Genomic DNA, 25700 nt, shown 5'->3' on the forward strand with positions numbered 1-25700 from the left:
GTTATACCACTGGATGTTAGGAAGGGGTGGGGGCAGCAGGACTATTCAAAAATAAGAGTCCCATTACAGGACTTTAGTAACAAGCAAACAATTAAACTTCAGTTAGATGGATAATAACATTTGTTTGTTCAATAAGAGCCTATTGTCTTACTTAATATTGTTACACGTTTATAGTATTGCCTACAATAAACAAATCAGGGTTCACTCATATCTTCCTTTATAGACGGTATGACACAATTGCAACCAGCTGGACCTCAGGATAGCCATCCTACCAAAGGGGGGGGGGCATTTTCCTCCAGAAATTTGACTGGCTCAGTGGGTCAAGCTGATCTACAGAGTGTAGATTCAAGCAGGGCGCCTGGGTCTTCAGAACATCATACTGGTGAGTGACCCCCAAGTAACTCTCAGTTCTAGGCCTTTGCACAGCTGGCAGAACATGAATGCAAGAGTTGCTCTGAAATACCAGAACCTGCAATCTTCCGGGTCACAGACGCAGCTCCCTAACCGCTACACATGGCAACCCTTCATGCGAGGGAGCACATGGCTACTGTTAACCCCCCTTGCAAGCTAACAGTAATACCATCACAAAGAGCCCAAGAAGGCCTCTTGCATTCTCTCTTTGTACGTTAAAATGCTTAATCTTAAAATATCTTAGATAGCTTATTATACCAAGGAGGACTATCAGGTGCGCGAATAAACAAAAAAATAGAAAGAGTTCAAGAAACCGACGAACTGCTTTTTCTATCGTGTGTATTGCAGGGGATTTCCGCGTGAGCTCACGTCAGGAATCCAGTGAAACTCCATCATCTCTCTGCCCCGTATTTACTGTCCTACCAAATGGGGTCCTGGCATGTCCCATGGAAGATGAATGCAGATACGTCACGTGAAAGGGATCCCGTTTCCAAAGCTGTGCATTTGTCTGGGCCACCCGTTGCCTCTCTTTGAACTTTGTTTCATAACTAGCTGGAGTGTGTGATTGTGGTGGAAAGGTATCTCTTGTCCAGGTCGAAACATGAGCAGTCAAAGGTATGCTGACTTTACTCACATTTGACATTTGAGATTAATCCGGTGCACTGGTTAGCAAATTACACCAATCATAACACTCGGATTATCTCCAGACAGCACCGATTGGCTAATGAAAGGCTAACCCATACCATCAAAGTACAGCCTCTCACTGCATATATTATTACTCTCCACGGGAAGCACATTCACAGAGAGCTGCTTATTCATTCTGAGTTCCTCTCTTTTATTATTCTGTCTGTTTTGTTGGGTCTTCGACTGTATCCTGACCTGTGCAGCCTTTTCTCTCTCGGTCCTGATGAATTTAATCAACACTCCCAAGAGTGTAATGAATAGTGAACTGAAGAATCATATAAAAATAACAGATACTGTGACTCTGTTCTCCACAACACTGGCATGACAAAACCCATTTTAAACTGAACTGAATGTAGATTCCATATTCTGTCAGTGTGGATCCTTTGTGTCATTTGGGAATAAAGCTGAACATTTCCCTAGAGGCACACTGCACATATACAGTCTGGGGTATATATTTTAAACTTGATGTTCGGTTTTTTCTGTAAATTTATAACTCCAGGCCAACTGCTTGGGTTGCTTGTTGTATTCTGTGATCCATAAAAATTAATATTTCCACCACTTCGTCATTATAATATAAGAATGACTCCGTTTGGTGTGTTTTTATTCCACAGAGCAGATCGTTAATCATGAGGTTCCACCGACTGAGTTTTATTTACACACAGAAGACTTAAAATTTAGCCATGTACCGTGTCCAGTCGCTTGCCAAGTATTACACATCCTGCCACACTGAAAGTAACAGCTCCTGAGTCTAATAATCTACTGTGTTCAACAAAAGTATCTATGCTGCCATATTTTTCTTCTTCGCATATTTGTCAGGGCGTCACTAGAGATTTATGAGGTGGGGGGCTAGGGCTTTATTAGGGGGGTCGGATGGAAATTGCCCAAATTATTTAAATTAATTAGTGTCCATTTATTTGGTGGGGGTGGGGGGTAAAAACTGTAAGATGGACACTTGCCCGAATCAGTTTTTCCGGATTATTTTTTTAACGGATACCGTAAAACCCAGTGACAACTGTCCGGTAAATTTATGGCAAATAATTGGCATCTTATTCGAGAGGCGTCGGCGATCAGAGGGCTTAGGCAATATTCAGATTCACTGGACAGAACAGGGTTCGGGCGAGGTGCGCCGTCAGTCGTCGGACTTGGCAGTAATGGAGGTTTAAAAGCAAAAGAAATCGGGAATACCAGGCAGGCAGGACAGGAAAAACCACACGCGAAACGCTCAAACTCTACAAAAACGAAGGTGAGCTCTGCTTGACGCGTATAAGTCAATTAGTGCAACTGATCAGAATTGGGAACAGGGGCAGGTAGGGAGAAGGCTTCCCTGATGGTGCCAGTCGTGCAACCGGGGATTTCATGTGGGCGAGGATGTAGAAACTCAGTGTAACGTCATCGGGACTTCCCCGGACCGGTGGGTGACACATATTATTATATTTTTATTTTTAAATAGGGCCTACCATGCAATAGACCTATATCAGGATTTTTCTGCTAAAGATCAATCTTTTATTTATTTTAAAGTAACTAATGTACCTATATTTTCTGATCCTTTAAGTCTCTTTGTACAAAAAGCAAATATAGAACCGGAAACTATTTTTTTATTAAGATAGACATATATTTTGAAATCGGTTTCAACGGTTCAGCAGTTTCAGACTGTTTTTTTTTAGATTTGGCACTATCACTCGAAAACGCATTTCTGTTTTATGTATATATAATGTTGGAAGATCCTTACATTTTTGAATTACGACCACTGGCGTATAAATCGAATATATTGAATACGTTGATAAGTGCTGACACCTAGTGGTCATTTTATTATTTATGTTGACATGAACGGATCAGAATTTAATTTTTTAATTTGTACAAGTGCTATGTATATTGCTGCATTAAAATTATATTTTAAAAATCATTTAAGTATTTGGTCATTGCGCATGTGCAGTCTGTATATTCGCATGGTTTCTCCGTTGCAGTGCAAAAGCATAAATTGCATGTTGTGTGAATGAGCCCTGCAATAGACTAGCATCCCATCCTTGTACTGTGTGTTGCATGGGACAGTCTCCACCATTTTAAAGCAATGCATGCTTTGTTTAGCAAGCAGCCAATAGTAGAGCATTAAAAGCGATTTATCTGTCAATACATATCTTCCATTGGTGCCACTTTACACTTTGTAAATCATTACTAGAGAATTATAAACAGGTTATACCACAGTTTTCTAATGAGTTACTACCATTTGTAAGGGGCAAAAGGTAGCCTTATTGTAAAGTGGTACCCTTCCATTTTATATCTTGGCATGTGTACGTGCAGTATATCTACGTGCCTGTATCTGAATATCTAACAAAAAAAATACCCCCTGTGACCAGTAAAGTGGGCCTATATCTTACTTATCTTTTATTCTGTAGGGACAGTTCAAGGGCCCAACAGCAGGCGATATACCGTATATCATGTTGTATGCTGGTACTGCACTACCAGAATGCCATACTTCTGCTCTTAGTTCTGAGAAACAGCGTCTGAAACACCCATTTGCATCCAGCCTGGTTTTTGTGCATGTGAAATGCAAAAGCACAGCGGTAGGAAAATGCAATCGTATCCAGATGCTGAGTTCCAGGTGTAAAAATAGCATGGAGAAAAGAATCCAAAGTATACATTTTTGAATGCTCTCGGTATATGTAATTATCAGTGAAAACACGAACCAACACTGCAAATGCAAACCTTCATCGAGACCAGATTAAGCTCATCATTACTGAGGCGGTAAAGCAATTAAGTGTGAAGACTGATGTCGAAAGCCAAGACCACCACCTGGGCAATGGGCTGCAGAACTGTGAGACCTTCCAGAGGCGGGCGAACTCAAGGTGATCGGAAAAATCTAAGGTTGTACAGAGAGTCAAATCATTAGATGGAAACCATAACGCTCAACTGACAGCAATTTTAAAGCATTACAGGCGGATGAGTATCTTAAAAGTTTAGTTTTGGATGTGTAAATTCCGCAGCACACTGTTGGGAATTACTCCGATTTAAAAACTTTTGCGATAACCCACGACCAGCGGGAACTGGCGCACTTCCCACGCGGATGTAATGTTTCTCTTCCCAGGGTTCCCACCCACTGGGAGTGGGTGTGCTCAGGAACTCCGCACAGTCTGGATTATAACTTTGTGTCACACTTCTCTTCCGCATATTATTCCCCTTTGGATGACTCGATTTTGCCCCTTTTCTGCATATGACATCACTCTACTTCAACAACCTTTTTCATCGCAACAGGCTTATCTTTAAGAGATAGTTGACGATGTACTCAGCCACGATGACTCGGCATTCAGTCAACTGAATTAGACACATCCTGGCATGTATTTCCTACATGTTGTGTAGTCTTTTCCATACCGCCCGTGTGCATAATACTTCCAGCCTTTCTTTGTCTTCGTCTTTTGTCTTTCCCTTGTCTTCGTTGTTGCGTGAATTGCACACAAATTTTATTTTATCAGGGCACTCTGAGTCACTTCCCTTAAACTGTCGAGCAGACCGCTTGCAAACCGTGCCGAAGTAGTCTACACTGGCTTGCGATTTGAAGTGCTCCAACTGTGCTGGGATCGAATGTTTTTTTTTAGGATTTGTGACTCATCGGAAATTCCCAGGGTCTACTTAGTAATTTTATTTTAGCTAATTTGAAATCTATCCCCGTTTCCCCCCCCCCATATTCTACATATTTGGCCAACTGGTTTTGCTGCCTGTGCATTTTTCGGAAATTTAAACACAGGTTTTCTTACTACTTGAAAAGCAACCCATCCTGCCTTTAATATGTTAAAGTCAAAAATGGAATGACTTGTAATTCCCGAAGGTCCGTTTTCCTTACGCATAAGACAAGGGTGTATGTTTGGTTTTAACACTAATAGGAAGCAAATCAGCCACGAACCCCCCGCCCCCCAAATAAACACGGTACTCCTACGCTATTGGTAGGACATGTGCCTACCGGGGGCAGACTTACCATAAACTAAGGGTAGGCAGCCATCGGGAGCGTCATGACGGCAGAACATCCAGAATGGACATAAGACACTGACAAAACCAATACTACATAGCCAGTGTCTTTACATACTGTCTCAATAGGGAGGTACACAAAATTCATGGCCTCACAGGCGGAGTAACATGTAGGCTAAAGCCTTCACAGCAAAAGAGGGAAGATTTATTTTGATTTCTTAAATTTGCTTCCTCGATCCACCGGCGTGATACCTCAACGCCCCCCCCCTCCCCCGGTGAATATTACCTACAGCACTCCCGCCCCCAATCTGATCGGTAAGTTTTAAACTTACATGTCAAAGAAAGTTTGAAAACTTACCATAGGCACCCTGCGCTTTGATTAGAATATTATTGATGTCCCATTTCATGTCAGCCTAGAACCAAATGACAAGCTAGTCCGCCCCTGAGCCCTACCGTCTGTTCCCAAATGTGCACCGTTGCATAGATATATAGGCAGTCAACATTATTCACTTCATGTGGGGGTGGCCTGTTCTAAACATTTAAAATTAGATACCCCTAAATACATGCAAACTGAAGCATAAAAACTATGCTACATCCCTTGAGTTTTATTTTATTTATTAATTTAAAAAATAGAATTCTGGTTCAGGGTGATGTATTAATCCAATAAAGGAATGGAAACATGCTAAATGTTTTGATTAAATATTATTTATGGTACATATAGTCATAAAAAACTAACAAAAAACAGCGAATGGTTTATCTGCTGGTATACAGCCATTCACAAGTTCGGGTGCAAGCGGTACAGCGCGTACAGAGTCCGCATAACGTGCATAATGGTTATATACTTACATTCTGCTTAGGCACAAAATCACTCTCAACACTTCTGAATTGGACTGATATCACAATAAAATTAATACACAAAGAATTTTTTTGGAGGAAACATTTATAAGGCAATAGTAATAAGCAGCATCGTAATTTCTCTCTATTGAATTGCATCCAGTTTGTGCGCCGCAGGTTAACGGTGAGAAACAGCAGAGTCGCTACCAGGATTAGCTCACCCTCATCCAAAACCAGCAACTCGAATTCCAAACCATAGTCAGTAAATATCCGTGTCGACCTACAAGCAACACTAGCCTGGTCTGCAAAAAAAATAAAAAATCAAACGACTGTACAAATATACAAAACGTTGCAGTGCCCATGAGCTTTAGATGAAATTACAAATTATTAATGAGAGACCTCACAACCCTAAAAAGTACATACAGTATTTTCTGGAACCAAAAATACACACAAAAAAAATTTAACTTTGGTATCCTGCAGAAAGCCAGCCATGTGAACTGGCCTCCCAGGACGCATCACAGCTTTGGCATGCCGGCCTGGGGACGGAGTGAATCGGTGTGCCGGTGCGTCTGTAAGAAACATTGGTGGGGGCTTTGGAGGACACCAGTTTATCCACAGCAAACAAATAAATAAATAAATAGTGAGATCGGGAGCCTCATACATATGAAGACGGGCTCCCGACGCATGGGGTAGGAGGTTCATTCCGGGCCGACTGCTGATCCAGAACAACAGAGCTCTATCTGCAGGGTTTGTCACGGCACCGGATACCCACACAGCTCAGACTGGGCTCCAAGTTTTGGGAAGATCCAGAATTGTGACTCTGCAAATTTACTAAAAGCCCTTTGGTACTCGGTTGAGACTTTAGAATAAAATGACCCAATCCGTTCCATCTTCCACCTCCGCTTCTCTGGGACAAGATTGTGGTGGGACTGGAGCCTATCCCAGGAAGCACAGGGAATAGGCCGGGGGACACCACGGACAGAATGCCAGTCTGTACAGTACATACACAATATGAGCAATTTGCAAACATCCAGTAAACCCGACGCGGGGACAGGAAGCAGAACCACAACCCTGAAGGTGTCAGGCCACAGCGCCACCCATTGAACCACTAAATTAGTGTTTCCTATTAAATGCATTCTGAGAAAGTTTCTGCATTTCTGCTCACCGTCGGGAACATTCTAGTTACGGCATTCCGCCGTCTACCCGCACAGCCCACTGGGAAAAATCTCACTCCAGAAATAGCGCAGGAAACGGGAGCATAATTATGGCACTGTGAGATAGCATGTGTCCATGGGGGTTCCGGCTGTGATGGGAACCGGGCCAGGTCCAGAAAGGTGTGCGTCTGTCACGTCAGATGGCACTAAGACAGGGACAGTACTCAGTAGTGGTCCTGGTTGGAGAACTGCGGACGACAGTGCCTGAGTGTTTGCAAACACTAGCAGCTGAAAGCCATGACTGGCTGCTTGCTGGGGCTGCTGTCTGGGTCCACAAACGGCGGTCAGTGATGACTGGAGCCCAGGCTGTCAGTAGCACCTTCGTAAGTAGCCCTATAGTCAGTAGACACCTTGATCCCAGGTCCAGGGGAAAATGGTCACTGTAGCCAGGCAGTCAGTAGTAGCCAGAGCCCAGGTCCAGGGGCAGCCCGAGGCCCAGCCCCAGGCTCTCCTTCAGCCCGCGCAGCTGCTCCTCACCCAATCGGATCTTGTCCTCCAGCTGCCGCTGCTCCACCAACAGGGCAGCCTTCATCTTGATGAAGTGGCTGTAGTCGCGGAGCTGCTCGGGCGTGAGGCAGCGGCCCAGGACGAGGCACACCGCCTGCTCCCGCCGGTCCACGTGCTCCTTCAGCTCGCGCGCCTCGCCCAGCTGACTCAGCAGCTGCCGCTTCTTCTCCTGCAGGGGGAGCTGCAGAGCAGAGTTAAATGGTTACTGGTGGGAGTTGTAACATGATATGTCAGGTACAAGATGTAAACAGGTAGAATACAGCTAAATAAGAATAACTAAATAATCTGTGGTCATGAACAAAGTATATAAAAGAGAAAGACCATCCTAATCAATTAGGAAATCCAAGTATTAAATTACATTGATTGAGCAGACACTTTTGTCCACAGTGATGAGTAGGGTCAGCCAGTTCCTGGAGCAACTGGAATAAAGGTCTTGCTCAAGGACTCAGTGATTAAATAGGATTCAAACCAATAACCTAGTGATGGACAAACAAAGCTTCATGAACCATTTGCTGTATTTTCTCCTCCCACTAGATGGTGCTCTCTGTTAAAAAAAGGGCCCAAAACATGCCCCCAAGTTTTCATTATTTCTAATGGGAAAATTCACTTTGATATACGAGTGCTTTGGATTACGAGCATATTTCCAGAACGAATTATGCTCGCAATCTGAAGTTTTACTGTATATTGAAATTTTTGCACAATAGATATCAGTTCACAGGCTCTACAGGTCAGGAACTTCAGTCCCCCAGAGCCAGACACACATCTCAATTTATGAAAATCCACAGTATGGATGGTTAGTGACGTGCTGCTTGCATTTAATAAATGCAAGCCCATTTCTAGGACCCCCTTTCCCCCACCACCCACAGTGACCCCTAGCCCACAGCCCCTACCCACCTTCTCATGATGGCCTGCATCCGGCCCAAGGGCCTCCAGGGCGCTCTCCACGCGCAGCAGCCGACCTGACAGCGACAGCAGCAAGCTCACCACCTTGTCCAGGTCCCCAACCAGCATGCGGAACTTGTCCACTTCACCCGGCCTGCACACAGCGAGCACCAGCGCCTCCACCTCCTCGCCGAGCTGGGCGTTGGCACGCACCTCCTCCTGCAGGCCCTGCTGCGCCTCCCTCAGTACACCCAGCTTCTTCCTCAAGCTGTCCATCAGCTGCCTCTGTGAGGGGGGGGGTGAGGACACAACCCTGAGTGCCCAGTCATAAACATAATCTGCCCCTCACATCAACGATCACCTTGTAGTAATATTATTATTACACATCCACAGGACATGACTTAACAGATATGCTCCTGAGATACACTCACTCTATTTTGTCCCCTGTTGTAAACTTTGTGTTTTTGCTCATAGATCTCACACTATACATGCCACTTGATTAAGTCCTGTTGTTCCTGAATGACAGTTAAGGCTTTAAGATGACATCAGGCACGTGTGGGGGTGTGCTTTTTGTGTGGGGGTGTGCTTTTTACCATCCCAACACTTAATTTATCGTAAAAATAATAATAATAAAAAAATGCTTTTCCCCCCCCTGGATCTCAAGGGAATATATATTCAAACAATCAAGACAGACAGTAAGCCACCATTAATCTGTATTACTCAAAACAATTTTTAATACTCTGTGAAGCCTACAGTTAGGTGCATGATTTTGGTTCCATGTTTTTGGGGGTTACCTTATAGGAGAGCTCCTGGTCGTCCTCCTCGTCGCCTCCCCTTGACAGCTCCTTAGCACTGCAGGCTGTGGAGCAGCAGTGGGTACGCCCGGGGCCCGAGACTTGAGGTCCAGGTGGCCCCTGTCTGGACCGCCTGTGGTGGGCAGAGGAGGACAAGTGAGGCTTCAGAGCGGCAAAAACTTCCGTTACTCATTTTAATGTCATGACTTTGTCCCATCTCCAGCAACCGGGAGAAGGAGAGATTACGTCACTATGCTTTTTTTAAACCCCACGGTGCTGTGGAAATAGCTACCCACCTTTCCAGGCTGTCCAAGCTAACCCGGTGGCTACCTCTCCACATCTCCGCCCTCTGCTCTTCCTGTCCAGCAGGGGGCAGCAGCTCTGCCAGGAGGTCGGCACGATTCCTGAACTCGGTGTCGGTGGCCGACAGGGCCGCTGTCGGACAGCATGGGTGCCTGGGAATGGAGGGTGGGCGGGGCTCTGTCTCTGACAGCATGTCTATGTCCGTCTCCAGGACCGTGGCAGGCTGAGCGAAACCCTGCACCTCCGTTTCTAATGTAGGCTCGTCATCGCCGCAGCTGTCCTGGAACTCGTCGATGTCCGTCTCGAACGGCTGGCTATCCTCTGGGCGTGCAGGGCCGAGTTTGGTCTCCTTGGTGGACAGTAGGCTGCACGGCTCCCCCTGGTGCCACGTCGTGGCATTTATGGACGTACTGGCCTCGTATGGTGGTGTCATATGGTGGGGGGTGTTGCCTGTCACGGGATCCCAAGGCCCACAATGACCACCCTGCGGGGGCCTCCTGTCCCACTCCGCTGTGCAATGATGCGCCATGGAGACAGGTTTCATGAGATTTGGCCGATCTCCACCAGCAAGGACTGCAGTCTCTGAGTCACAAGACCTGCAATGGAGCAGTAGCACCAGGTTACCTTTCAATCATTTATATATGCAGCCGTTTACCTTGCTGAATCATGGCAATGAGTGTCATTTCCTGAAGTGAAAAAGCAAACAAGTCAAGATAGTGTAACCAGGTGGTCTATAGAGTTGGATTAAGGCTTTAATCTCTTTGAGGTGTAGGTTTGAATCCTACTGATGTCACATGTATTTTTTTGCTATATGTGGAAAAAATTCTGAATACTGAACCAAGGCAAGGTCAGCTACCGAGACAGATTACAGAAGAGAGGAGCTTATTTACCTTTGACAGGGCTCTGCCAGTGGGTGCAGCCTGTTGGTCAGCCTGGGTGGGTCTGGGTGTTGGATTGGCAGTTCAGGTTCCCTCGGCGGCAGAGCCACTGGCCGAAACGCCCCATGTGGAAAGGTGGGGCGGCGCAGGGGGGCCAAGCGTTCCTGGGAGCATCGCTGGCACTGCCCAGTTTCCACTCCTAGGGGCAAGCTGTGGGAGCGCTGCCGGGTCACATCAAGGTCAGACTGTAGGGGGCTCTCTCTGTGAAGGGGGCCTGAGGGCTGGGGGCCAGGGGCATCCCGGGGCGGGGGAGGCGACGGGGTCGTGAAGAGGTTTTGTTGGGATGCCCGCCGGCGGTGGAACTCTGCCCAGTTGGGTGGTGGAGGCCTGGGAGGAGGAGGCCTTTTCTTCCTGCATCCTGGGCTGCTCTCCTCCTGCTCACTCAGCACCGGCCCCACAAACTCCCCCGGGGGCGCATGTGGCCGCCACACGCCCAGCCTTACGTCATTCTCTGACAGAGCACGACCTCGCTGCAAGCACTGCTCCCCTGCAAAGCGTGAAGACAGTCTGTCCGCCGCTTTGGAGTCACCCCAGCGGCTCTCATAGCCCAGATGTCCAGTGCCATCTGCTGGCTGGATGTCTCTTCTGTAGTGAGGGTAGTCTCTGCAAAAAGCAAGATGACAGATCTCAGCAGGAGGGACAGGATAAGACAGAATTCTAGTTATATAAAGGAAGGACCTTTCATGTTAAATATTAGACACTTCTATTCAAAGCAGTGCACTTATTCTTTTTTAAGGAAACAGGCTCAGCCAGTCCCTGGACCAATCAATGGAAATGAATGATTGCCGTTGCTAGGCGATGTGCCTGACCTTTCTGTCAGACTGTAGTTCCGGCTGAGGTTGGTTTGTTCCTTCTTCTTCAAAGGATGTGCCTGGAGAAGAAATTAACCAGCTTTTTACCCATGGACATGTGGGGGCTCAGATCCGAGATGAAGGACACAGCCCTGCGCCATCTGACCTGGGGCTGCTTCTGTGACTGAGCAACAGCCAACACAAACTCGTTCCTGCTCCCCACTGACTCAGATACACATGTGCATTGTCGCAGAATTACAGCTACGCATATCCTGCATCCTTTCTAAGTCATGGTTCGTGATCTATTTTATATCCCCCACACTGGCAGACCTCTCGCCTTGCGGGGCTTCCAGTCAAGCCAGTTCAATACACTCGCACATCTGGTAATGCAAAATGGGAATGGGATTCTGGGGCGATTATAAAACACAGGTCTGGATTTTCACCATGCCATTCTTGCTCCCTCACCCAAAGCAGGGGGGGCTTGGGGGGTGGGGGTATATGACTTAACCCCAAACGACTGTAAAAATACCACAAATGAATGACGACCTAAAAGAATTTGCACCTGAAACAGCAATGGAGGTCATTTTGAACACCAGATGTATTTTAGAATTTCCCCAGAACTCTGTCCCCATCTTTTGTAGTGCATTTTGATTAAATGCAACAAGAAATCAACATCATAATCACCATGTTCCAGTAACCTGAGTCAAGTACCTTAATAGAAAGTGTGTGCAGTTAGATGAGGAGAGCATGCAAACTCTGTTTTAAGCACTCCCAGTGTGGGCTTGGGGGGTCAGGCTACTGTGCAGAGCAGTATATATAATTCTGTATGTCAATGTTTCCCAAACTGGCCCTCGGAGACTCTTAGAAGGTCTACGCTTTTGCTCGATCCGAGCTCCCTGCCAGACAGTCTACATGGGGGCCCAGAAGACTGGGTTGGGAAACACTACTCTATGTAATGTGGGTAGAATCGGGCCCCATATCGGGCCCCCCACCTGGAGAGCTCCTCTGTGTCTGCCGGCAGGGCATGTGTTCTCAACCCAGCCTTAAGGTGGGTCATACGCTGCTCTGCAAATAACACATTCATATTTGGAATCAAACACCAGCTGGATTTTAAGACAGGCGGTAAAATGAGCAGCCATGAGGTGGGACGGGTAGCAAGGGCCTTGACCATGCACCTGGGGCAATGGAGGGGCATGGATACCCTGGCAGATTCAGGGGCCCCCAAAATCTACCGTTGGGGGTCCAAAATATTACCTAAGGGGCCCGATATCACATTTTACCGTGTAATGTAGGGTTACGTTATGTAAATTAATACCCAGCTGGCTGAACTAAGAAACTGGAAAAGGGAGCATTATGTGTGAATGGTCATGTGATCTGTCTGCTTGCTCACCTCTGCTGGAATGGGTCTGTACCCAGGGTGCAGGGGCTGGCGGCCCTGACACCCCAGGGCGGTCACAGGGCGGAAGGCTGACCGGGGGTGTCTAGACTCTGGGTACTCCGTGGTTGGCTGAAGAAAGCTCTGGGAATGGTTTTGGGACCTAGTGTCTTTCTTGGTTCCCGGTGGGGGGCGGACTTCCTCTCGCTCACTCATGCCCTGCCCATGGCCCTCAGCAGGGCGCTGGGCACAGCCCTGGTAGGAATACCGCCTCTGATTGGTCACCAAGGCATTCCACGGCGGGGTCATTTGGGTCAAGCTCTGGTGTCGTTGATTCTGTGCCTGGGAGCCCAGTAGGCTGGACATCGACACGCTTCGGCTTGTTTGCTCGAAGAACCTCATCCTGTCAGCAAACGGGAGGATGTCACACTCGTCAGTTCTGGAGGAGCGCGAGGAGGCAGTCCTGCCCCCACCCGGCCGTGCCCCCATGCCACTCTGCTGCTCAGATGCTGCCTCGGGCTGCAGTTTATGCTCCGGCGTCCAGCGCCAACGCCGCACCTTCCCTGCTGAGCCAGGCTCATCCGCCACCCGGGCACAAGCAGGCCTGACTGTTTGAGGTCGCTGGGCCACTGGCGGAGGACACCTGCTCCTGGTGGATGGAGATGGGGGGCGTGGCTGAGGGGCAGATAGCCTATCGTGTAGGGCTGGGGCACTGGGGGCGGAGACTGGGCGGGCAGTCTCTGACTCCTGTAACTCGACCCCACTTTCCTCCTCTTCCACAGTCTCATCCCCATAAAGGAGTGTGCTGGGCCCTCGATTCTTCTGCAGCTGGGCTTTCTTGCGCTGGATCTCGTTGCGCAGGTTGGTGGCGAAGCGTTCGTTGTGACGCCGCGACCTGGCCAAGCGGCGCTGTCGGGACGAGCCGGGCTTGGGCTGTGATTCGGCGCCTTTATGCTCCTCGGCCTGCACCTCCACCAGTGAGGAGCCTTCGTTGGGTTTCCCCGCTTTTTCATCAGCCGTCCCTGCAGGCATGCTAAGGGAGCGGCCCCAGATGCATGGGACAGGCTCTCCGGAAGGTTCCGGTTCCTGCCCCGATGCAGGTGTGGAGCTCCTGCTTCCATCCAACCTCCTTGAGGCCTGGAGGCCGCTTTCGAGAACATCTGGCTGCTCCTTTGCAGGAGACCCAGGACATTGGTGGCTGGGTGACGGAGTGCGATGGGACAGCCTTCCGGAGAGTTCCAGCTGCTGCAGCTGATCAGACAGTAGCTTTTCGGGGGCGCTGTGCCTGTGCCCTCCAGTCAGATGCTGCCGCAGGGAGGACTGAAAACCCCCACTGCTTTGACCATCTGGTGGCGTGGGACTGGGGGTCAGCGAACCCGCCTCAGGGGCGGACAGACATGTAGCTGGACTGCTGTCCCTGTAGCTGAGGGTGTAGTACTGCTCTAGGCCAATGCCCTCGCACCCGGCATTGACGCCTGAGTCACACTGGAACCTCCTAGGACTCAGGTCTTGGTCAGCGGGTGGATCTTCAGCGCGACATTCAGGTGAATTTGAATGATTGGCACAGGGCTTGTCTAGGGCTTCCACATGCCCCCTGGTAGCCTGAAAGCTGTCCCTGCGCATGGGGGGCTGCGGGCACCCCCGCGCTGCTCCTGTGCCACCCCGTTCCTCCTCGCAGCTGGCGGACGATGGCTTGGTTTCCTGCATTTGGGAAAGGCAGCCATGCTGCTCGTTCAGCCCGCTCCCCACCAGCGGGGGGCGACTCTCGACGTTGCGACCCAGCCCCTGGAGCAGGTTGTCAGTGGAACTGGCCTCGCCTTGCCGCAGTGACACCGTGCAATCTGAGGTGTTGGAGCTGGCCGAGAAAGAGCTGTAGGCGGAGTCCCGCTTGTTGTTGAAGATGGCCGGGTCCACAGGAGAGAGCTGGTTCTCGTAATAGCCCTGGCTGGGTAGGTCCAGACTCTCCATACTGCCCAGAGAGCCACTGTGATCAGTACTGCAGTGTCCCGACAGCTGATTCCACTGCAACGACGGGTCACTGCAACAGCATCAGGGTCATGTGGTCAGCATACCCTCACTTCAACGTCAAAACAACACAGATTGTCCCATTTATCTCATCCTCCCCAGTACCACAGGATGTGCATGCAGCGATGGTCATAGTAATCTACAGGAGTGAAAACTTCATTGTACACGTCATTTTGATAAACGAGTTTATCATGCAAATAATTTTTCATACAAGTCATTTTTAATGTTTGAATGAAGAAAGGCTCTAGTGGTTTATTAAATACATACAGAGTAGTACAAGAAAAATGGTTCATGTCATCGTCACGTCATCATGTTGGTGTGATGTTAGCATTAGCATGAACCAACAGCTGTGTTTACGCCACGGAAATGTCTGTTAAAGGTGTGGTTACATCCAAACGCAAGAAGCCCGCGTTTTGCATTGTTCAAGAAACAACACATATAGTATTAGTTATATATGGACTGAAACACGGTTCCTACAATAAATGTATTGATGCAGTCGCTTGTGTGACACATTTGAACCCACGGCAGCGATGTGTGTATGAATGTTAAATCTGATGTCCAGTCGGAACCAAACAGCCGCGGGCCAGATAAAACACAGGAGAAGGTACCAAAGCCAGGAGTCTCGGGGGATCTCAGTATGAAACGAGCTCGGCTTTGTGTAAACATTCCATTATTCCAGCCAGTTAAAGGTAATTTAAAGTAATAGAGGGAAATTATGCTGATGAAATCAGGCTCTCGTTATGAGGAACATGCACTGAAATAAATAAGAGTTAGTTGTCTGTTAGTGTGCCGAGGTACAACGACAGCGGCCTATTCAATGTATTTATAGACAACAGCGGCATGTAATTGTGAATGCTGTCATTTCGGGAGTGTTTTTTAAAAAGCAGCTACAGGAAAGTACATTCTTCTGCAAATACCAATGAAACATTTGTACAAAGAAAGAATGGCTTCTTAACAGCCCCAGGCAAATTTACTGAACCCTTGGGCGGATCGTCCACGGCTCCTGCAGTTTATAGAAAGAGTACATGCTCTTTTTAGTTTAAACACACAGGTTTTCCCCCGGCACTCCCACCGGTCAGGGCAAAAAAGACGCCTGAATTAAGCCCTAAAAATAACGGTAGCATCCTGTGTGGCGTATGTTGACTTTGGAGGTGAGATCATCGACTTCCTCCTGATTGTTTTTCTTTGGAAAGCTGTCAATGGCCGAAATTCCCAACACGGCAGAGACCCACTTCAGGCATCTGTTTAATAAGGGCATTATATTAAGCGTTTTATTTTTTTAATTTTTTATTAAGCATTATTGCGAATCGCATTAGCGGTTTCTGAGTATTATAGGGTCTTGCTGCGTTTGAGTGGGTTTCCCCAGGGTACCGTGATTACTTCCCACTTTGAAAATCATTCTTGCTAATGGTGGAAACTCTGCGAGTGACTGACGGTGTGTGTGTGTGTGTGTGTGTGTGTGTGGCAGAGTGCCTAAACCTCTGAAAAGCCTACAAACATAACTGGATAAGTAGTTGCTGAAAAAGGATATATAATTATATATATATATATATATATATATATATATATCCATCCATCCATCCATCCATTTTCCAAACCGCTTATCCTATTGGGTCGCGGGGGGTCCGGAGCCTATCCCGGAAGCAATGGGCACGAGGCAAGGAACAACCCAGGATGGGGGGCCAGCCCATCGCAGGGCACACTCACACATCATTCACTCACACATGCACACCTATGGGCAATTTAGCGACTCCAATTAGCCTCAGCATGTTTTTGGATTGTGGGGGGAAACCGGAGTACCCGGAGGAAACCCCACGACGACATGGGGAGAACATGCAAACTCCACATACATGTGACCCAGGCGGAGACTCGAACCCGGGTCCCAGAGGTGTGAGGCAACAGTGCTAACCACTGCACCACCATGCCGCCCCTATATATATATATATATATATATATATAAAGCCCATGTGAATAAACATAACGTTAAGGAATGGTTGTCTTCTTACCTGTTGTCAGCCCCAGAATGCCACGGTGCGCTGAAGGGCATGGAGTGTAGCTGCATGGCAGAGGGGGGGTCCGGACCGATGCTGGGGGGTTCCGACAGCTTGGCCAGGTGCCAGGAGTGGGGTCTGATAATGGGTATGTTCCGTCTGCCAGGTGGGGGACAAAAGGTAGCCATCAGGAGCTGATATGTAACAGAGGATGTTAAAGGTCACTGTAGGGGAATGACAGACATTTCAGCAAACAAACCACAGGCAGAAACAGGTCACTAACACTTAGCTGAAGATTCTAGAAACCTGCAGGTGAAACAGAGAAGAAGGTGTGTGACGCTCAACAAATGCAGACACCCGCGTGTGCAATAAGTAACTATCACTGTGTAAACATATCGAGTTGGGGAAGAAATGACTGTTTTCCTTGAAGCTGATAGTCCGCCTGACCATCAGTATCTATCCACGGCCACCTCGCAGTTTGGGGGGCTCTATGGATGGGTCACGAGCTGTGGACTAGCAGACCTCTCCCCCCCCCCCCCCCCGGAGAGACACAGTCTTCAATCACTCTTTCAGCAGAATCACTGGCTAAAACCGCCAAAAAAACTGACCAACAGTCAGGCAGAGACCTGCCAATACGGTTACAGGCCCGGATACCACAGACAACGGATAATCCTGCTTAGAGAACCTCAAGCTATTTCTGTGGCAAATCCAATTTCTAAACATCAATTCTACATCTTGCATTATCCCAGATTGATTACCGAACCATTACAGATTGTCAAATAACCTTTTACTAAGGGTGTCAGTACACAATAATCAAGAGATGTACAACAGCCAAGTTTAATTAATTTGCGTTATTCCCCCCCGCCCACCCCCATCAAGCGTTCTCCAGCACAAACACCTGTATCCTGCCCACCCATAAACCCATCCTGTCTAGCTCATTCTCCTTCTATAGGTTTCCACTCCAGAACCCTGGCACCCTAAGGATTCACACAGCCGTGAAATGGTGAGAGAGAACCGGGACAAGCGGCCGCTCACCAGGTCTGTCTTATGAAGGCATCCCCCCTTTCAGGTCCACGTATAGATTGCAGAGTCTCTTCTGACTCCACGAACGGAATCCTTTACCCCTCCCTACTTCATAGTCAGGGGAATCTGTCGCTCTCTCTGGTCCACAATGCAGTCTTGCTGGAATGTGCCACAACGAGTAGGCTGACACGGATAAATCCCGGTGTTTCCCATGTGACACGGGAATTCCCAGGTGTCCGCTGCCTGAGTAGCCGTCAGACGCTAACCCATCTGACCATCAGTCTCATTAACATCACAGAAAAAAAGCTTCTTTTCCCTTGCTGCTAGTCCTTTCAGTGACTGCCTGTGACTCGAGAGAGAGAGACTGGAGCAGAACTTTGCGGGAGTCTGAGATCGATGGTTCACTGTCACCAGTCTGACCGTTCTGGGCAGGAGTGAGCTCGGACCACTGTGTTCTCATACTCCCGCGGTCCTGGCGGTCCCCCTCTCAGTGACGCTGAAGGAAGGAAGCCCGCCTCAGTCGGGGAGGAAGCAATGCTGGGCGGAGATAAAGGTCAGCCAGTGGCACGCCGCGATATGCTGGCCTCACTTCATTGTTGTTGGAGACAGCAGGAATGTGGGGGCTCTCTTCCTTTTCCTATGGAAGCCATTCGATTGGGTAGGGATGCCGGTCGGGAACACAGAGGCCTCTGCTAACTCCTCGCTGTACGATTTACGTTTACTTGCAGTGTTCTCTCTGCTGATATCAAAACACCACCCTGGGTGTGACTGTAGGGGCCTGAATGAACCTGCTCTTTGGACTGCAGATGCCTTAATATTATGAGATGGACAGATCAAGATGAAGTGTGAAGGTAGCTGATGTTCTAGGGACAGAGAGGTTGCCTGATGTTTAAGCGAAGGACAGTTCATACTTGGTCTGTACTCTGAGGTGGTTCTGTCTAGGTCAGATGATGTCTGGGTTTAGGACATCCCAAGGAGAGAAGCTAGATAAACCAAGTCTGATACCTCAGCATCTTCCACACCACAACACAATAAACCTGCCACTGATAGGCCATGCTGTATGAGAAAATGTAATCACAGTGCATCATGGGATATGTTTTAGAATCACAGTGTATGTATCATAATTTAAACAGAGCTAGGCTGAGGTGAACAATAGGTTCTTTGAACAGTAATTCTTTGGCTTTGTTTACCCCCCTCAACCTCTTCTGAGTCACAGCTGTGGAAATGAGGGGGGGGGGGGAGGTCCAACACAGACCTGCTATAAGGCAGTTGGGGGCAAGGGGTCAAAACTATTTCAGCTGGGTTGCCTGAAGAAGTAGGTCACACTCCGCACTAGCAGTGTCCTGGGCCAAACCATGTCCCGTTAGATGGATTCATAGGGTTCTGGCCCGACCCGTCAAAGCGCAGAGGAGCGACATGCGAAGGGCAGCTGCAGGGAAGCAAAGGCATGTCGGGTTCAGGGGGGAGAGAAACAAACCCCCCCTCCATTACAAAAGAAAACAAACAGGAGAAACAGAGGCTAATGAGCTCGCCTCCCGGGATGCGGCCCGGGGGGGGGCAGTGGGAGACAAATTGCAGTGGGGGCATTCCCCCAGTGGATGGAAGAGGGAAAAGCACCCCCCCCCCAGCAATATTTATTTTTTCTGGGCGCCCGCTTTCAGAGCACAGCCGCATTCCAGCTAATCAGAGCAGGGAGACGGGGTCGCTATAACAGCCCCTGCAGGAAGGGTGCCGCTCACCGCAGCAAACCCACACAATGCCCCGCTTGTTTGTTCTGCGTTGTTTTTGGTAGCTGAATTGAATAATTCCCCAAAGCAGGTGACCCTGGGTGCAGCGGGAAGGCAGGACCCCCTCCACATTCCTGAAGCATCCTCCTTTCCCACCCTACCTGTAACAGGATGCAGCTACGACTGACTTGGGTGGGAGGAGGTGGCTGATTGGCAGGTGTAGCAGGGGCTACAGGAACTCCAGCAGTACCTGACCCACACGTACTGGCTGCTTTGAGGAAATAACTGACAGTGGGCTAATCAGATGCCACCAAAAATGGGAACTGGAACCAATGAGAGCTGTTACAGAAATTCCTGAGATGAATACAGGAGCCATCAGACAGGGCCTGGATTTACAGAGGAATGTTGAATGGCTGGTTTGGGCTTTTTTTCCCTAATCACTGGCCTCACCAGGACACCCTGGGGTCTGACCTGTCCCAAAACTCAGCACTGCCCTTAAAACAGTGTGCTCTAATCACCTCAGTGCTTAATTTATGGCACTTGATCCGGTCACGTGCCGGCACTGGTGTGGCCCACGTGTGACACGCGACCTAACAAGCAGCCGGTCCCTTAGCCAATGTGCCCACAGCAGGATAACATCACCTACATCTGACCCCGGCTTGGTGCTGGGGGGTGCACAGGGACCCAGGATCAGTTGAGAAGAAGCCCATCTGATATCCATGAGAAAAATACACTCAGGGGCCAGTTTATTAGGTACATCTGCTTGCTAATGCAAACAGCCTGCTCCTCTGACCAGCAAATTGTGTGACTGCAGCTGAGTAGATAGAGCACAGAGGCCGGGTCAGCAGGTTCAGTTACTCTTTGGCCAAGCATTAGAATGAGCAAAAGGTGTGATCAAAGTGATTTTGAAAGTTGTGTGATTATTGCTGCCAGAAGTGTTAGTTACGGCATCTCAGAAGCAGGCGCCCTGCAGAGATTTCTCACGCAGTACAGTGTCTAGACTTTACGGTGAAAGGTATAATGAACAAGAAACATCCAGTCAAAACACTTAATTAACTGTTAATGAGGAAGGTCAGAGGGGAATGGCCAGACTCATTAAGGCTAACAGGAAGGGCATTAGCGCAACAATAACAGCTCCTACAACAATGGTGTGCAGAAAGGCTTCACTGAAGGTACAATTTACCTAACTTACAAAAGTTCTGGAGGAAAAAGCAGGTTCTACCCAGTCCTAGTAAGGTGTACCTAATAAAGTGCCTGAGTGGAGGACAGGCCGGCTACTTTGTTCACCTTAGATTAAACTCAAATCAAAGGAGATTTAATTATCTAATTAGACTGCATACACAACTCTGTGATTTTTCTGCAATAACTGGTAAAGGCATCACATTTTCAGACTTAAAGATATTTTAGGTCTTTAACTGTCCATGGGTACCCTCGTCATTACTTTCCATCAAAAAATGTTTCAAAATCCACAATTACAACTAGGTAAACAGAATAATTACACACTGACATTGAGCTGCAATCCTTACTGTAAACATGAGCAGGTTCTCTAGTGGCCTGGCTGGTTCAACAAATACAAACATTAACAAATAACTTCCCAGAAGTCGCATAGCTGCAGGTTTGGACCACGCACTGTCTCTATAAACACCTTTCCGGAAAACAAAGGGATGTTTGCTAGCAGCGCGGAAAAGGTCTGACACACACAACTCAAGAATGCAGCCAAAGGAAACACAATCAAGCTGCTTGAGATCAGATAACAACCCCCCCCCAAAGCACTCAGTCTCCCCCCACCACCAAAACAAGCAACACCATTTACCTAAACACTAAATGCAGCTGAAGTTATGAAATTAGGCTTTTTACATTGGTATTCCGGAAAGGTCCACCAAGCTGCACTTGGCTTTCCTGTGAGACTTCAGGCCCATTACAGTTAGGAAACACAGCTGTGGAGGAAGACCAGTCTAGTTCCTTAATTTGGCCTGATGGTCCAGCACCCTCTCAGAGTGACCTTCAGTAACTCTGGCTTATTAGAGGAGGCCCAGGTGACACAGCAGGTATGCGACTGGATGGCATGTGACCAAAAAGGTTGTCTGAAAGTCTCAGAAAGGTGTGCTGCTTATCACGCATGTTCATCCGTCTGACTGATAAATTCAGAATTAAACTTTGCAGGTCACTTTCTATGTCAACAAAGACATTAAGAGATGTAATTATATAACAGATCTCCTACTGCTCTCCTGTTCCTTATCAGGCCTTGCAATCTGACCATGGACTGAGACATGATTCAACTGTGAAGTTCTTATGCTTACAGGAGTTACGATCTCTGTCAGGCTGGGTTGTTGTTCCGCCATGCACCACCATGGGGCAGTGTTACACGGAGGAATCCATCCGCCTCCTTCAATACAGTGCAGCACTGTGGGAACTGGAAGCTGCCGTCCGCCTCCCCCTCCCCAAAACCCGCCGTGAGTCAGGGCAGCACGGAAAAAGGCAAACATTCCAGACGATCTCAGGAACTGTCGGGGTGTGTCATAGGGTAAAGGTTACCCCATGTACCAGTGGCCGGCCACACTGACGTCAGCCACACTGCAGCTCAGCCAGAGTAAACACATACAGCGAAACCGACCCCTCCACTCCCACAGCATGCAGGGTCGGGGGTTGAGGGGTGCAATTCGGGGGCTAAGGAGTTCCTCTTCCCTCAGCATTCTTATGTTCAGGTGCCTAGGTAGACCAGTCTAGCCCGTGGTCCACAGAAAAAAACAGGTGCACAGTGATGACCTCACTGTGTGGCTCAGTATCGTTACCTACCCCTTGTGCTACAAACTAAAGGTAGTACGCTGCTTAATTTAACACGACAGACTTGCTTGCACCTTTAAATTTGCTTCCTCCCGCCATGATTGTCCATCATTTCCTTGCGGTCCACATCAGCAGATTATGCTGGGAAAGGTAAGCGACACAGAAGAGGAAGAGGAAGGTGGGGGAGGGGCTTAGAGACACGGCGGCATGCAGGCCACACCCTTACCTGCGCACAACCATCCTCAAGGTCCTGTAGGAGCCCTTGATGAGCACCAGTGCCTCCTGGCGTGAACCGTACAGCTCGGAACCGCTGATGTTCACCAGCTCATCCCCCACACGCAGCTTCCTGCACTGTGCTGCCTTTCCACCCTCCTCGATCTGTTGGGGGGAGAGAAGGGTCAGAGGTCATGGATCACATGCATACCACACTCCAAGAAAACCCAAAAACATAGAAGTCCAGCAGGACATACAGTCAGACTGATTTTGTGCCACATATAGGCACCAAAGACATGGCCAACGTCCACAAAAAAAAAATCTTCGTCTTTACACCCTAACCTTTACAGCGGACTTTATGACTTGATGTAGATGACTTATTTTTGAAGTTATTGAAGTCACTCAGTGATACAGTATCAGGGTAATTCTTTTTTGGTCAAATCTCCAGTACTCTTGGTCAAGGGTCCAGACTCCCCAATCTCTGTGCCCCTTGCAGGCCTTACACACAGACCCACCCCAAGACTGAGCCGCTTTCATCTCACTGAAAGACAAATACCCCCCTGAGGAAGAAAAGCTGAACCGGAAAGAACCCCCCCCCCTATGCCCTTGTACTGGATAAGCAGTTGGATGGATGAACAAAAGAAACACGAAGATGAGCGTGAGGCTGACCACGGTCACGTCGCTCCCGTAGCCGTCACAGCCTCTCCATTTGAGTACAGTGGGATCACAGAGAGACCGGAGCTGGCCTGACCTTTCACAGGGTAAGAACGGCGTGGCTCTCACGCTTTCCACCATCTGTGTCCATCGAAGCCACCGCCAAAGATCCCAGACACCATTGCACAAGGCTTGGCACGGAGCAGGCCAGCATAGCACGGTCTCCCACCCTCCACACCCAAACCCTTCTGAGCAGAGAAGACTCCCATATGCCTTCCTTCCTTTACACTTACTCACGTTTTCTCTGGCTCCTTAAATAAGTCAAATTCATAGAGGCCACCGGCCAGATTGGGGCCACATCATGACCATCACACCATTCAAGGCGACATAGTGGAGCTCTCCTGGTTCTCAACTCTGGAAGAGAGACCTCAACAAGCCAGCAAGAGTGAGCCCTTGGACCCCTACCACACACATCACTCCTTCCCTCTCTTTCTCTGCTCCAGCTGGAAAGCCTACATAAGGAAGTATAAGAACTTCATGTGCGAGAAAGGGAAAACCAGGTCTCGAGTCATTGGGATTCCCCATTGGGCTTTCCAGCCAAAAGTTCCAACCTCTCAGCTCTGCTTCTGGGGGTCTCGGAGCTGGGAGGCCACCTGGAGGAGGATGTAGGAAAATTGGAAACTCAAATCAGCTCTCCACCAGAGAAATAACTACAGACTACTGATTTCCTCGCCTTTTCCATTGTCTTGAAGCTGACAGGGAGTGGATTGGGGAAAGGACTGGGACAGAATCAGCGGGGGAGTCAGGGCAGTCTCAGTCCAGCACCCTCTCTTCCCATGATGCTCTCCTGGCATGGGGCCCTCTAACAGCCATGACAGGAGGAATGCATGTAATGGAGAAGTATTGCACAATTTATAACTGCAATTACAGACTGACATGGGCTGCACCCTCCCCCTATCTGACAGCTATGTGGAACATCCCAGACTGCGTGGCTTCCCCCTCCTCAGCCATGCGAGACCAGCTGGACACCGGCCGGCCCTTCTGTGATTCAAGTATCCCCTGTGTGTTAGCGATGGTACCTTCCCTCAGAGGATGAGCCTCTCTCCTCAAGCCACTACAGGCTGAACCTTGCACACCCCCTCCCCTGGGATGTAGGATAAGCCTGTACCCAGTTTACTCAGGTAAAACTCTGGAAGTTCCTTGGTTATTCCACCTGGTCAAATGCAGAGGGTTGAATTAGTTCCCAACAAAGCCTTTATCTCCACAGCATCGCCAAGAATCGCAATGGGATCTCATGTGGCTTCGGCAGTAGCACAAATTGCTGAATCTCAGGTCATTTCATCTTCTAGGAAAAGGACAGAAGGACTAAATAGAGAGCCAGGAAAAACAGCGTAGCTTCAGAGCTCCCTGCCGGCCGTTCTGACTGACTTTTTCCCCCAAGGCCGTGACTTAATGGAACGTGAGCCTCGTTAATTCCGTCTCCCTTGGCTTCCGCGTTTATTCACAGCACGGGGGCCGAGGGCCAATTCCTGGCACGCTTCACTAAACCCAGGGGAGCCGTAGCTGGATGGGGCCCCCATGTCAGACAGCGCTATGGAACCCTGGTGGGTGGGACTTATGCAAGTCGGCAGTGTCAGACTCGGCTTGAGCGAATGGTGAACCAGCAAGGTCGACCAATAAGGAGAGAGTGTGTCAGTGATTGATAGCATATGATAATACAAAGACTGGTTTCTTCCAATGGTGACTCTAAGCCTCTGTGTGCAGAACTGCCATTTAGTTATCCAAGGGCTTTTTTGTGTAGCTTCATGGGCAGAGAAAGAGGGAAATACACTCTTTCTTAGCTTGTTGCTGGTGCCACACCCGTGTTCCACTGGACCTGGCGCCAGTCCGTGTGCCCGATCCCGATCCCCGGTGAGCAGCCACCGCCGCCTCACAATGAGCTCCTTGTGTGACTGGGAATGCTCCCCCACACCAGCGTGCTCCCTAAGGAACAACTGCTCATTAGGAACCAAAAAATAATAATAAAAAAACTCCACCTTGATCCTTTAAATAGAACTGGGCATGATATTTATGCTGCCTATTTTTAATTAGCCTCCATTATACAAGGAGCCTGGTTTGGTTGGGTGGGGGAACTGCAGAAATAATTCCCCCTTTACTTTGTCTCCAATTCATCAGCAAGATGAAACAGACTCTCGGAGCGTCTGGGGGGGACGTAAAAATAAACCGCCCAATTACCAGACGGCTGGAAACAGTGCCGATCTCACAGAGGTGGTGACTTTATACAGTGAGCAGGACTGAGATGTTTTTAACAGCCAGGGCAGATTACCATAAAGACAGGCCACGCTTCCCACCTCAGATGTTCAGCGAGGTGACTGACATCCGGCTAAAACATTACCCTCCCCCCAGAAATGGCTGAGAATCTTGCTTCGCACCACACTGCACCCCAGTACCCACGGGAACAATTTTGTTAATGGTCAGCTCAACAGACCTTCACGGGCTCACGGATCGAACCAACATCGGATCTTCGGGGATGTAACTTCCAGAAGTCCCTCTGGTATCTGGCCACCCCCCCCCCATTCCGAGGCAGAGGGCA

The 25700-nt window shown here is 48.8% G+C and overlaps 1 protein-coding gene across 2 annotated transcripts in view; it reads right to left on the minus strand.

Annotated features, from left to right (window-relative positions):
• Nucleotides 1-5741: 5741 nt before the first annotated feature.
• Nucleotides 5742-25700, minus strand: part of LOC125750298 (protein Shroom4-like) — a 28897-nt gene continuing 8938 nt past the window's right edge. Inside the window, exons 2-10 of one of the 2 annotated variants that reach the window (XM_049027886.1) lie at nucleotides 22467-22618; nucleotides 16722-16865; nucleotides 12706-14728; nucleotides 11334-11395; nucleotides 10477-11127; nucleotides 9580-10182; nucleotides 9284-9416; nucleotides 8502-8774; nucleotides 5742-7788 (exon numbers count right to left, since the gene is read on the minus strand). In XM_049027886.1, the coding sequence (XP_048883843.1) occupies nucleotides 7495-7788; nucleotides 8502-8774; nucleotides 9284-9416; nucleotides 9580-10182; nucleotides 10477-11127; nucleotides 11334-11395; nucleotides 12706-14728; nucleotides 16722-16865; nucleotides 22467-22618 (4335 nt within the window). In that variant the 3' untranslated portion in view covers nucleotides 5742-7494. Of the gene's footprint in view, nucleotides 7789-8501; nucleotides 8775-9283; nucleotides 9417-9579; nucleotides 10183-10476; nucleotides 11128-11333; nucleotides 11396-12705; nucleotides 14729-16721; nucleotides 16866-17741; nucleotides 18741-22466; nucleotides 22619-25700 lie in introns of those variants that run through there. The other variant, XM_049027887.1, reaches the window with a different exon arrangement.

Source organism: Brienomyrus brachyistius, chromosome 10 (genome assembly GCF_023856365.1).
Source record: "Brienomyrus brachyistius isolate T26 chromosome 10, BBRACH_0.4, whole genome shotgun sequence".
In the NCBI taxonomy this organism is placed as follows: domain Eukaryota; kingdom Metazoa; phylum Chordata; class Actinopteri; order Osteoglossiformes; family Mormyridae; genus Brienomyrus; species Brienomyrus brachyistius.